The 14,759-nt window shown below is 38.4% G+C and overlaps 1 protein-coding gene across 1 annotated transcript; it reads left to right on the top strand.

The window, feature by feature from the left end:
• The first annotated feature begins 3,699 nt into the window (after positions 1-3,699).
• Positions 3,700-9,405, top strand: cxcl12a (chemokine (C-X-C motif) ligand 12a (stromal cell-derived factor 1)). The gene is made up of 4 exons (XM_061745461.1): positions 3,700-3,839; positions 5,260-5,377; positions 6,098-6,181; positions 7,718-9,405. Exons 1-4 carry the CDS (start codon positions 3,773-3,775, stop codon positions 7,743-7,745), a joined length of 297 nt encoding a protein of 98 aa, XP_061601445.1. The 5' UTR covers positions 3,700-3,772; the 3' UTR covers positions 7,746-9,405.
• The last annotated feature ends 5,354 nt before the right edge of the window (positions 9,406-14,759 follow it).

Genomic DNA, 14,759 nt, shown 5'->3' with positions numbered 1-14,759 from the left:
TTTTTAATATAGCATTGCCTCTAGCAAGTGACCAGCAACAAGTTTGTCTCTCAAAGCGATGGTTCTCGTCCTTAATGAGCCTCATCCTCAGTGCAGAGGAGCCGTGATTAGCTTCCAGGCACCTTTTTCACATTGAAAGCAGTTCCTTGCTGTCAGCAGACCATTTTAATCACTCATTCACTTATGTTGGTCACAAGTGCAAAATACTGAGAATGGTTCTGTAATGTTTTTCGCAACCCGAACTGCATGTGCACACGTAACGTGGCTTCAGGATTGGATAGCTTCCACTAACACACAGATGGTTCGAATGCCATTCATTTTTTATACCTCCTTCATCTTGTTCAGGGTCATGGGGGGTAGAAGGGCAGGTTGTGGTGGGAGGGTGTTGAGTCTTTCTCATTCGTCATCGAGGGAAAAGCGTGGGACACATTAAACAACTATACAGACCAATCAAACTCTAATGTTGATTTTGTCCATGTTTTCCTTCTCCTTCTTGTTAATCTTTATTTTTATAAAATAAAGATTAACAACATTTTATTATTCTTTATTTTGACTTGATTTTCTTGCTAAAGGAGCATGTCATGGAAAAGAGGATAATGGTACAATTTTAGCTGCATCATACTGCTTGTTTGAATAACTAAAGAACTGATTCCGTTAACTGAAAATAAAATACACCGGAGTAGTCATTACAAAAAAAAATCAAAAACAAAAAAAACATTTAGAGTCTTTTTGTTTCAATACCAACCAACTTCTATGATCTGAGTTGTCTTGACTTGAACACATAAAAAATCAAAATACACTTCACATTATTTTTCCTAATTTCTTTCACTAATTTGATTCGGTACATCTACCATTCTACCAGACACGATACAAACAGTTGCCAGTGGAGGTGACTGCAGTAATGTTAGCTGTGACTATTGCCACCTTATTGGTTTTAAGCCGAATTCTGCGTACCTGCAGAGAAATGAATCCCTTTTTCATAGTGCAAAAGCTGCTCAGTGCATACATAAATGCAAAAAGCTGCATACATTCTGATATCCATGGCCGTGTTTCAATCCAAATTAGAACCACTTACTAAAGTAACACAATGCCAATCTAAAAACTGGAATTTACAAACATATTTCCCCCATCCAAACTGCAATCATGTACTGGTCACTTCAATGGGGGAAAGGGGTTAAAGATCGCTTCAGCCACGCACTGTAAATGTAGAATTAATGTCATGGAAAAAGAAAAAAAGAGTGTTGAGCCAGCATTATCAGCTTTCCAGCGAAATCCCCAAAGGTACACTTGCGACTCTCTCTGAGCTTCAGAGCAAAACCTACCAGGTGATTTACACTTGTAGTAAAAAGAGCCTTTTGAAAGTACAGTTAGAAATGTGTCATGCAGCGAGCAGGAGGTGAACCCCCCGGGGTGAGACCTCCCTACCCAGGCAGGAGGACACATGGACTACAGAAGAGTGGACCGTTAACAGGTGTGAGGAACACATAACAGGCATGATATGTGTTCAGAATGTGGGACATATGTGGACACACTACCAGAACCAGGACCTAGCAGACATTTTTTGTTAAAATAACCCCAAAACACCCTAAAATGTGACTGTTTCACATTCAGTTTCGGAGAAGGTCATCTTACTGAACAGTTCTGTCCTTGGGCTCAAGAAAAGAGTATTTTATTTTCATTTCATGATAAGATAAGGAGTGAAAGAAGAACTTCTGCTTATATAACCAGACTATAACAGTTTCAGTTCAGCAGAGGAAAGTAAATCGCACAGATTGTGACAGAGATGTTGAAATGACTCTTCTCACATGTCACAGGTCAGTCCCAACGTACAGCTTTTACATGTCTGTGCATGTTCAAGAGGAATCCTTACATTTGTAAAGGTGCTGGCAGAAACTCCACTTCCCACGTACAGTATATTGTCCCTGCAGATTCACGGGACTCTGTTGGGAATACGCAGAGAAGTTAAGGTAGATATTGTGATAAAAAATCAGGCATCCTGTGTTACAACAAGCAGGTTAATGAGTTGTTGGGAGCACTTTGATCAGGAACCTTCTGATGTGAAACTTCACTCCAAACCCGAGACCTTGACTCAAATACTTTGGCTTTAATATTCTTTAACTCTTTGCTTGGTCTTTCCCTCTCTTTTTAACACACATATGCTCCCTCTCTTTCTCATTCTCTCTCTTTTGCACACACAAAAAAACCTAGAAGAATCCTTTGTGTTCTGTGAGAGAAGTCAATATGTCCTTTCAGCTGTCAACTTATTTTTCCCTGTTTGTCTCGTCCTGTCAGTCTGGTCTCCATGGTTTCATCTACAACAACTGTTCAAGATCCAAAACCAGGGCAGTTTGCACAGACATGAAATTATGAACCCACATAGTTTTGCGAAACATCTATACAAAGGCGTTCATCCTAAACTTCCTGTATGCCACAATGCACAACACAGTATACACAGATACAGTCTTCCATTACGTTATATAAAACATAGATTAAATGCATTACAGGCTTAACATTCTGTTATTTTTTGAGCTACTCTATTTTAATAACACATTTTCTTGATAAAGTGCCAGCGGGTGGCCTTCTTTCCCAAACTTGTGCGGTTAGCAAATACATCTCCAATAAATAAATAAAAGTAGTAAAAAAATAAAAAAAAACAATCACTTATTCGTTATTATTCAAGTTACTTAGCGATTCAGGCAGAAAAGTGGCAACACACACCCTGTCTGTGTAAATAAAAGCTTTTGTGATGCTTTGAGAGCAAGGTTACAGATTATATTTACATTGGGAAATTGTGTTTTGTTTAGTTGTACATAATTGCATTAAAATAAAAAAACATATTAAAATTAATTAGTATTTTATTAAAACATGCATATGCATACCAGTCTGTTTGCTCAGTAAGATGAAAGTTGCACTCTGAAAGCTGTATCCCATCTGTGTCCTGTTAAAGGCTTCAAAAATAAAAAGAAACACATCGCTGAGATTGTACATGTGCACATACAGTACACAGAGGTTGGATATTTTCAACCAGGCTGTTCCGAGACAATTGCTTAAAAAATCCCTTGTCCTGAGAACAGTTTTGCTTTTGTTCAACAACCTAGAGTGTGTGCTTGCTTGAAGTCAGTTTCTTTCTTTTCTTTTTCTTTTTTTTTATTTATCATAGCAACAAAACCTTTTACATTCAGTCTTTTCCGACTACAATCATTTGGGCCAAGTTCTTGTCAATAGATGACATAAAGCAGGCAAAGGGGTTTTTTGGTTGTTTTGGTTTGTTTTTTCTTCACTTTGATTTTTTTTCTGAAGCAAATACACCAGTTGTAAATCTGCTTCTGCAGTGAACTCTGCTGGGTATGTCACACATTTGTAACAATTTCTCATGTGTGAAAGTCTTTCACACATGCAGAGGACGTGTGTTGAGGCCGTTAAAGTTCACGCTCTGCAGTTTGAGCCGTCCCTCCATCCCAACCGCGCGTAAAAGGAAAGATCCTGGAAGGTTTTTAACAAAATAAAAGCACTAGCTGGCTCCTGTCTCAGCTGACACGCTTAACAGGATTTCTTTGTGCTTGGAATTTCATCTGTTAGTGCTTAAATAACCCCCATCATAGACACATTCCGTCTTTTACTTTGTTAACTACCGGAACTCCTCTCTCTCTGTGCGTGCGGCTTGACTGTGGTGCCTAATTTAAAACTCCAGCAGCGTCCAGTCAGCCACAACTCCTCTGGACTTTACTCTGAGCAGCATTGGAAAGAAGAGATTTGACATTTTTCAAGCAAAATGGATGTGAAGCTGCTGACAGTCGTGGCTGCGCTCACGGTGATGATGTATGCGCCTCCATCTCAAGGTTTGGAATATCTTCTGTTTTCTCCTTGTTGCAGCTCAGGTTATGTTTAGACATTCATTTAGTTTATGATTAGCTCAGTTTTGATCCACACGTTATAAATGAGCTTTACCTTTCACAACTCTTGTATAATAAACTAAAAATAAAAATAATAGTAGTCTACTATTATTACAAAAAGAAAATGTTGTGAGGATGTAAGGTCAAAACATAAGATTTTCCATCCCACTCGTATCGTTTTCCTATGTGAAATAAAAAATAAATATTGTGTAATTAATATTTATATTTTATGTCATTTTCATCATCGTTTTTATAATGGCATGTACTGGCAGATTTTAGCAATTAAGTGTGTCCTCTAACTGAAAATTGCATTGAAATGATCAATTCTGTGAAAGAACAATTATGGCCTAAAGTTAACAGTAATGAAACACTTTTTCATTTCACATGCCTACTAACGTTACTGCGATATGCATTTTTAAACGTAAAGCCTGATTTATGGTTCCGCCTTACACCAACCATTTATCGCAGAACCATAATTCAGGTTTAACCCTCAGCCTTCTCTAGCGCCAACAGACTGCACATGTGGCTGTCGCTGCAGAGGAAACTCTCTGCTGGATCCCTAATCAGCGCCTCTTTTGTTTTTCTTTAATTACGCACGAGTGAGGTCTAACCCAGTCTAGGTGGCGTCGCACAACTGGTGGCATTAGCATGGTAATACCGTTAGATCAGGTGTAAAAATAATTTACATAAGGTTTAATCTGTAGAGGCTCTTCTCACCATCTGTTTGACTGGCCCACCGTGTTTCATACGGTTGATTTGGAAAAGAACAAACATGATGAAAACGTGTCTCCTTCTTGTATTTGTTCAAAAACGACAACCACTTTATTATTCCACATTAATCAACCTGAACGTCTTTACCTGATGATGCAATGGAAAGCATGCACTTATCATGATGCAAGGACCACACAGAATAACAGAATGCATTGTTCTGCAACTATGAGAAAATATCACCTTACTATGATGGGAATCAAAACAGCAATCAACAAACACCATTACATTTTCATTCAGTGTTTGTTAAAACCTAGGGATTATGATCCTGTAGATCAGTACATAGATAATGGATGGGTGTGAAAAATGAGCCACAAATCCGGGCACTATGGTGTGCGGGCTCTTGATTTTTCTTTTGATATGGATAGGCACTCATTCATGCTTCAACTTGTTGATCTATCAAGGAGTTTTTTTTTGTAAATCTGTTTGTTTGTTGTTAATAAATGTGAAATCATATTTCTCTTCAAAAGAGCACACTTAATATCTGAATTGCCAGAGGGAATATGTACGTTAATCCACCTTTATTCCCTGCTCGAAACAAGTTTTGCTGTAAATGTTGCTTTGTGTAACCAAACCTTATCTCTTTTTGCTTCTACAGCAAAGCCTATCAGTCTGGTTGAGCGTTGCTACTGTCATACAACTATCGACAGCATCCCACGTAGTATGATTCGGGAGCTCCGATTCATCCACACCCCTAACTGCCCCTTCCAAGTGATGTGAGTCTTCTTCTTTCTTCATTGTTGCGTTCAGAAGCAACAGATTGTCTATGTCAGTCCTGAAAACTCCAAACGATTTCCGCTGTAAAGTTGGACATTTCTCACCATCAATCTCCGAGAGGTGACAGGCCAGAGAAAAGAATTGCACATGCATATATCCAAACACGCCCCTCTGTCACTCGCTCGCACGAACAGAGAATGTAAGACGTTTTTATAACTGGCCAAGTCCACAGGAAGTGGCCATTTGACTGTGAGTGAGTCTGAAAAAGGGGGAAATTGGATGCCGTTTTTGTTTTTACACTAAGTCACTAAAAACCTTTATCTCCTGCTTTGAAATTTGTTTCACCCATTTAAATTAGTGACCAAAGGGATTTAAAAGCGGACTCTAGCTTCATATTAAGGTATTCATTCTTCATGTCACTCAAATGTTTACTCAAAATGAATGAGGTAGGGTATGAGGCATTAAACGTTTCTATTATCATTAGATTATTTCTTTAGGAGTTTTTGTAAGAGTTACCAACCACTTTTTAAAACCACTTTTAAAAACCACTGTAAAAACATTTTCTTCCTTGTGTGTCAAACTTAACAAGACAGTGCTAATTTCACTCCGTTTGATAATGGAGTGTTTAGATACCTGGTGATACCGACTTTGCATAATTCACTCTTTCATCTTCAGCTGATGTTTATACTGAAATCTTTTTCCTATTTATTCCTCACCAGTGCCAAGCTGAAGACAAAAAAAGTGGTGTGCATCAACCCAGAGATCCAGTGGCTGCAGCAGTACCTGAAGAACGCTATGAACAAGTATGTATCATCAGGACAATACACGAGCCTGCAGTCGGCGGCTTTAACTGCTTACTTGTTTGCATCACTTCCACTCCAGAGAAACACTTCCGCTCTGTAAACATTACAAGTAAAGAACTCATGAATGCAAATGCACAAATGCGCATTTGAACATCTACCAATGGGGTGTTGTTGGAGAGACAGCTCTCGATTGCCCAATTCTGTGCAGGAGCCCAGACTTGAGACATGCGGCTACATGACCGAGTGGGAGTAGAAAGCGTTTCCACTTTAACACACAAACTGTGGCTTTGACGTGAGATGAAGTGCTAGCTTTATAACCACATTTCATCTGATCTTACTAAAGTGCTAATATAGGAACTTTATCTACAATCATAGTTTGAAAAAATATACAATCATTGTACTCCTACTTGTAGAGAGGGCTTTACCCTGAGCTAATAAAAGAGTTCTAACTTTACAGGGCTGTATAAAGGAGCACTTGTGCTAGTATGTTTTTTTAGTCACTTTCCTTTACATTAATGCAACATTAATTTTAAATGTTTTTCAGAGGCTAAATGTCATTGCCAATATCAACTGTCTCCTTCCTGTCTTGTGGAAGGAAACGCTTTTCTAAAAAGTGTTAGTACCATAAAGTTTATGAAAGAGATCAAGTTACCATCTATTACAAGTTTTTAAGGCATGCCTATGAGTCTGCAGTGGAGTGTGGGACCTAAGAAATGCAAAAAGGAAAATTATAATAACGACTCTGGTGTTATCTCTATTTCTGCCATATGCATCCAACACCCAGTGACTGATCCACCACATGGTCTGTCTCTAGGATGATTGTGGAGCCCTTGACTATCAAGGTGTGAACAAACCTCTGCATAACAAAACAGCTCATGTTGAGATTAGCTTGAGCTCATTTACTGTGAATCTAGATCTCATATGCTTTCAATTTAACACATGTCCAAGGAGGGGGAAGCCAAAAGTCGTTTCACTGTTTGTTTTCAATGTGTAAAAATGTACACAGTTGTAAATCAGGCATTATACTCATCCCTAGTCTGGAAAACAATGATTACTTTTCTGTATGTTTAAGTGTGACAGGGGGTTTATTCTAATGTCAATAATAAACAGCCCACCCTTGTTTCCAATATTTATGATAACATATACAGTTTAAGCGGATGCATATGTATATCGCTGACAAATTTTCAGATTGGAAAATTATATATTAAAAAGGCAATTTACTGAATTTTGAATTGCAAAATTAAAATAGGTTTTAATAGGCTTGAATTTAGTGCTTGATTTAAATGTCAAACTTGTAAATGTGATGCAGCTGCTTTTATTTGACAATCTGAAACAAGATGTATCCTTGAACAAACAGGCCATTTATTTTCAATGCAGTGTTTACTTTTCCAGTTAACATCTGATTTTTCGCTCCAAACATGCACTTTCCTAAAGTTATTTTCATGATCGTTTTTTTCTGTGTGTGATTTTCACAGTGTTGACTTTATCTTTATGTTCAATTTGCTCATATAAATCAAATTTGCTTTTCCTTTCAAGGATGAAAAAATCCAAACAGACCAACTGAAAAGCCTGAAGAGATCCATCTGAGCCATCACTGAGCATTAGGACCGTCATCGCAGAAATGTAACATGAGATCATCTGGTATGTTTTAAAGCACTTATCCCAGCTGCTACGCTGCAGCCCTCTGCAAGGAATGAACCTACAACTCTTCACCGTGATCATCAGTCCACCTGTCCTGCCGCCGTCTTCACAATAACTACTCCAATCCACTTATAGCAAATATTGCCTTTATATCTGTGACTGCATTTTTAAAACCATTTTGTATATACTTTCTTTTGTTAATGAATGTTAAGAGTAAAGTGATAATTTAGGAGATATACTCATCCCTTTGGCCTTTCTGTAATTGTGGAAAAAGCATATAACTTGGTCTAGGTTATATCCACAACAGACACAACACTGCATTGCTTTTTGTAGGTAGAAAAGTGTGACCTGCTGAGTCAGGAATTTATATTGATCTTAAACATGAAATCAGCTTTTCCTTATTGTCCCTGTGTTTGAATTGTACGAAATGTGGTTTCTTCTTCTAAATAAGAGTTAAGTTTAAGTTAATTGGCACCAAGGAATTTCAGCCAGTGCCCGCTACCCGCACACTGAACGGAAGATAAACAAAGGATCCTAATAAAATGGGGTTTACAATGTTATGGTGATGGTAAATAGGCTCTCAAAATCGTTTGAACAAGCTTTTCCTTGGCTGTGATTATATGACCCGGAGTAACTTGCGTGCTTTTTCACTCATTGTAAAAATCAGAACATCTGGTTCCCAAAAAGTTTTAATTGACCAGCCAATAAGTTAAGAGTTTACTGGAAGCATAGAATCGAATCAGTTAATGGAGGGGAAGAACAAATCGTGACACTCATCAATTACAGCTGTCGGCTTTCTTTTATCGGCTTCACTTGCATGAATTTAAAGGAGGCTGTGCGGAAACGTCAGAAGTTAAGACACACAAACGTAACACTTCCAGCTGCAGCTCAAACTCACAATGAACAGATCTACTTTGATGTGACTACCTGTCTAACTGTCATGCAGATAGCCAAGCACTTTATAGCTGATGTAATCATGTTTTAACAGAAAATCCCACCTTAACTCTGATCATTAACTTTAGCTTGTTGTCGTACTTTTATATCTGTGTTACCATTGTCTTTTCTCTTTGTGATCACTGAATGTGTAGCTGAAGTTAACTGTTTAAATCCGGGAGATCTACATGTATGCATCTATTCATTTATATCTCAATGCCATATGTAAATTTGATGTAATACAAATGTTTTATTTTTGTACTCCTACACATTTATATATTAAATCCAAGCATTTATATGAAGGAACTGTAGTCTCACAACTGAGCCATCTAGCATTATTGTAAAACTTGTATACAGCTGTTGAGTAAAAAGACACGGAAACATTTACAATGTCATAGTTTTAATGTGTGCTTTCCTGTACTTGTTATGCCGTTTTTTTTATCATACATAATCACACACTTATGCACACGTACACACAGGCTCATTTAAGTGACTATACTAACTGCAAAGCAAGCTTTATGGGGGCCCAACACACAACTGTTTATGGGTATCTTACTGTACTAGCGGGTCAGAGGGTAAATGTAAGACTTTGATGAACGAACATGTGTTTGGCTTTACTCACAAAGGCAAATTAAAGGCAAGGACAATGATCTTGACTGTTATTTAACTATTAACTCAACAAGCTGCCATTAGGAAAACATTAGATCTAAGAGGGATGAACTTTTAACTTTCTTTAAAGACCATGATGTGAGGCGGAGCGCAGCGGGGATGTGAGTGGTGGGCTGATTGAAACATCAGGGAGAGATAAATGGATGAGACTGGCAGCCCATTTTGCAAGTGATTAGCTTTAAAAATGAGTTTAAGCCACATCCAGTGGGACAGTAGCGCTGCTGTAAAAGTCAGGAACGGAAAATAATCCGATGAATCAGATCTCTCCATTAAGCGACTTTGTGGGTAGTGGGTATAGAGAATGGATAGAAGCAATGTTTACATTGCTGTACGTGCCTACATGACTGCTGACTGATCTTTGTGGACCACATTGCGTCACAAGCGAGAAACTTATTAAAAAGCTGTTGTGCACAGCAGTTTCTAATGACTAATGTGTTGTCAGGGCTGATGCCAACACCCACCAGTTAAACAATGCAGGTGTTTTGACTGGTGCCATGAAGCGTGGGCTTTTGTAAAAAGGGGGAAGTAAAAGATGAATTTTATGTTTTATGTGCACAAGTAGTCACATGCTTCATAAAAATGTGATTGTAAAATACAAAAAAATGCCTCACAATTCAACACAGAGCTATTAAAGTTCGCTCACTCTTATGAAATGCGTTGTGTCTGAGAAACAACAGCTAAAGCAAATATATGAATAGGTTTCTATACCAAAGCAGTCATCAAACAGGGAGCTACGGAAAGCAAATGAGATATTTTACGGGACTGATGTATCTGTACATCAAGTTTACTGAAGTGGAACAGAACAACTTCTTTATATGATTAATTGGCCGGTCAACATCGCTGATCCTCCTCGGTGCCATGTTGGTACTTGAGGCGAGCTGGCACCGAGCCTAAGTAAACAAGCTGCAGATCTGCACAGCCTGCATGTTTCACATCTTCATCACCAAACGTGAGAAACAAGAGCACACTGCTGATATAATCAGCTGTGAAATGTTACAAGTCTGAGGATTCAAAAATAAAAGGGGGGTAACTGTTTAAATAAAGGCCATGTTTGACCACTTAAATACTATTATAATAAACACATATTTGCATGGAAATATGCAGTGGATAAGGTTTTTTCGTCTACTGTTTTTGGTCTGCAGTCAAAGCAGTAAAGAGTGTCACACGTTAGTAAAAGAGGCCTAGTGGACTGACAGAAACAATCTGAAAATGTATCTACATTTGCAGTCTTTGCTTTGATATCAATTATCTAGACTACATCTGAAGATCCAAAACATTAGGATCTGTGATATCCTTTGAAGATAAGTCCTAAGACAACACACAGATGGGAAATGATCTGACCAAATTCCAAAAAACAAAAGACCAGACAAACACTCATCATCTTGGTATAAGCCAGAACTTCCTTGGTTTGCTCAGCGATTGTGGAATGTACAAGACAAGACATATGAAGTATATATTCATCGTTGCCTTCAAAATTGTTGGATTTGGTTTGGAGTTCAACCACAACGTCAGGAAGAAAACTGACACTTTGACATTTGAGTAAAGATTTGCCATGTGATGTGGAAGGATGACACATAAAACAAAATGTGCTGACTGTCTGCGCTTGTTTTGACTTAAGGTGCATATTTTGTGTCCATCTTTAGCTGCACGGGTTCTCAGATGTGCAGCCAATGAAACTCCGCTTAGCGGTTGTTCATCATGAATATAAACCATAAAAATATGAAATGCATGTGTGTGTGTGCGTGCATGCGTATATACACATATGTATGTGAGAGATGATTATGGAAGTCACATAAAACCACATCAAGAAGATTCCACAAACTATGGTTTTCCCAGTTCATACCCATTTTTGATAGAAAATGTAAAAGTGCTAAAGTTAATCAAGGTCATTTTTCTTTGAATCTTTCAGCGTAAATTTGTATCAATGAGAACTGCTCAGTCCTGCCTCAAGACATTGACTTCACTCTTAACTCTTTATCTCTGACTAGTACATGATGCAACAATTTAAAAACCCTTAGTTTTGTTCACCACTTGAAGTATCAAGTGACGATATTACCCCATACACTTTGCAGAGTGTATGGGATTTTTAAATAACAGACCTCTATAATGTCTTGGAGATAACTGTCAGGGCATCACTGAGCAGCTGTGGTCTTAAACTTGTGAACCGTTTGAACTAATAAGATTCAGATGTGAGAGCCGTGAGATCTCTTGATCCTATGTATGATCTCGTTGATGAATTTGTTTCCCACTTAAGATCCAAATTGTTTGGTTGCACTGTATTTCTCTACCTGATCTTGTATTCTTTCCTCTTTTCTTCTTTTTTAGTTTTGATTTTTTTTATTATTTTACTACTATGTCATATTAAATATAAATACATTCAGAAATAATATGTTATGTTGCTTCAGTTGTGGACAACATCCTCCTGTCTTTGCAGTGTTTTGTAAACATTTTCATAAGGAAGAAAGGAATCATTTTGCGGTTACGAACTTTTAATCTCCCAAAGGACAACTTGACAATTTTCTCTTTCCCCTCTTCTCTAATTAGCCCAGAGCGCAGGTCAGCTACTGAGGGCCAAACACTTGGATGTCATATGGGATTGGTATTTGTTTTTTTTCTTTTTCCTGTTCAGTGTTGTCATTTGTGATTTCTAAATGGTCTTTAAGGTCCTTGGTCCTCTGCTTTAGACTCTGAAACAATGCAGTACAAAGAAATTGAACAGAATCACAATATGGCGTTGTAATTGAAAGTTTATAATACAAACCCGTGTTCCTTTGTGTGCATTATTTGAACCATATGAAGTTGATTTAACGAGAACAAAAACATGCCAGGACTCTTATAATCACATAAATGATTGCCTTTTGTTCCAACAACTTTATGAGTCAACAACACTATATTTACACAGACAGGGTTGTCTACAGTTTTCTCTTTGATAGGACATCCAATTTAACTGGAACTGCCTCACTTCTCATCTGAGCAGACTTGCAGATGTTGCCCATTCTCCAGGAGAGCAGAAATTAACGTTATGCTGACTGTGACTCCTGCACGGAAAGTCTTTGACATCTGAAAGATTGTTGTCTAGGCCAGGAAGTTTGTGACCACAGTTCCTTCTTTCTCCCCCAACCTCCTGCTCCTTCCTTCTTTTATTATTTACCCTCCTGCTCCAGGCCAGGCCAATGTCCTGGGGCACTGTGTGCACCAGGCTCACGCTCCCAACGGGAAACATTAGAGGAGTTGTAGCTGTTTCAAGTATTCTGACTTGTTGCACATGTCCACCACTGGAGTAATGATTTGTAAATTACTTGTTGATTGTGAAAAGGGGGGGTACACGTAGTGTTGTGAAAAGCGTTCACACTCCCAGTGACCCGGCAGAACATTAATCATAATTATGACAAAATTACTCAGCCTAACTTCTTCAAGGAGTGAACAACTGCTGCGAATGTTGAAAGTGACCAACATGCAGTGTGTAACAGCATCATGTGTATGTCTGTTTGTGAATGAATGGGGGGCTAATAGAGGGGCCCTATGAGCAGTCTAAATGGCCCTCCTGCAGTCTCTATACCTTTCATGTGCTTATATTGCCAAGGTTATAAGTCCCAGCACCATCCATCTCCACACAGATGTTTGCCTGAGTGAGCGTGGGCCCTTCCCTTCACATAATGAAATCCGCAATGCACCAAACTCTGACTCCTACTATTTTCAGACCCAGAATAAAAAACAGTAATCACTGAGTGTTAGGTATGGATGAACACAAAGAAGTCACACACTCAGGAGACAGTAGGAGGCCTTAGTTTGTGGGGCCCGGCGAACCTGAGACACCACCGGCTTTAAACTTAACCCACATATCACACACTAGGCTTCCCTTCCTCTCCATTCCTTTCAGGATTATCACCCACATCATCATTGGCGGATCTCGCCATGAATGGTCTGCTAGTATGAAGCTCTGGGCCCCATGTGACACCCAAAGAGAGGGAAAATGAGGACCATAAAGGATGTGACAAACCAGTAAAAAAAAAAGAAGAAACAATTATCCTATTATCTTTAAATGAACCCCATATACTGTACTTGCTTCATCTATCCCGGAGATGGGTTTTTTTTTGGCGGGTGATTAGTATAAAGACTTTTCTGTTGGGTTGCAGAGTGACTCAGTGCCTGAGCATGGTTTCCATACAGACACACAAGATAGTCAGACGATCAAATCATCTACTATCATTGTTCTCCCTGTTACAATTTCATTTTGTTGAAAAATGATACAATGTGAACAAACATAATTTTTGTCGGCAACACATCTGAACAGTTTACTGATGTAACTGTTAACCCACAAATATTTGAAAATGTCTTGAATTCATTACTTTGTTAGTATAGATGAGTCAGTTGAATCAGGTTACTTAAAAGAACGAAACCATACGAACAACAAATGTTTGCCAAAAACATATATTTTGCTCTCTTAAAAAATTTACACATTTCTGGATATGAAGGAAAGGCTTATTTTGAGATTTCAGATTTAGCTGTTTATACTAAGCACCACCGCAGCTTTAAAAGGTTTGTTCAGTGTTTTTGAAACATCTCTACCTACACAATAAACGAATGACACAAAAGCTGCTAACTGTCAGCTAATCAGTAATTTGAACATAAGCTACAACAATGATCATTATTGTTCACATATGTGAGCAGAGGGTATCCTTTAATGATGTTTTACAGTTCACACAATGTGTATCTAATCAGGAGAATTAAAGAGCGTTCACTGAAAGCCAATTAGGTTTAAATCAATTTTCACAGTACAGTTCTGCCAAGTGGTATTATCACAGCATTTATAGTTACATTCATGTCTTTGGCCAGTCCTTTTCCGTAGTTCAGCCAAAATAAAACGATCTTCACCCGCTTTGGCTGAAAAAGCAACATCCAAACCAAATATGACGTCACATCATACAGATCGTAGCGCCAACGGCACCACCTCTCTTTCACAGCCTTGCCCTCTGGTGCCATAAACTCAGCATTCAGGAAATCACAGGAAGCACACAAACAAGAGAGGGAAAACTGTGAAATTGCATCAATGAGCGGGGACATTTCCTCGCAGGATTGTGCCAGCTGATTTTGTTTTTCATCCTTCTGGCCAACTCAACAAAGCCTTTATGGAGGGGTAGGTACAGATAATGTCATGAACACACCAGCAGTCTGTTGCAGCTAATTTCAAAACAACAAATAATATAAAATAAAGTATCTGCAATAACCAGACTGAATGCCATTATGCATCAATGTGGTAAAATTGCGTGATGCATAAAGGAGATTGTGTAGATTGCTGGTCAAAACAAAGAAGAATGAGGTTTGACTCATATCT

Source organism: Cololabis saira, chromosome 17 (genome assembly GCF_033807715.1).
Source record: "Cololabis saira isolate AMF1-May2022 chromosome 17, fColSai1.1, whole genome shotgun sequence".
Classification (NCBI taxonomy): domain Eukaryota; kingdom Metazoa; phylum Chordata; class Actinopteri; order Beloniformes; family Belonidae; genus Cololabis; species Cololabis saira.
The sequence above is the reverse complement of the archived record's forward strand: the minus strand, read 5'-3'. Positions and strand labels throughout refer to the sequence as shown.

What these genes read in the sequence shown, in the direction of transcription:
- cxcl12a (XM_061745461.1), top strand. Translation starts at nt 3,773, where the DNA reads ATGGATGTGAAGCTGCTGACAGTCGTGGCTGCGCTCACGGTGATGATG. An exon ending in GTATGCGCCTCCATCTCAAG is followed by an intron (nt 3,840 to 5,259) that starts GTTTGGAATATC and finishes TTGCTTCTACAG; the next exon opens with CAAAGCCTATCAGTCTGGTT. An exon ending in AACTGCCCCTTCCAAGTGAT is followed by an intron (nt 5,378 to 6,097) that starts GTGAGTCTTCTT and finishes ATTCCTCACCAG; the next exon opens with TGCCAAGCTGAAGACAAAAA.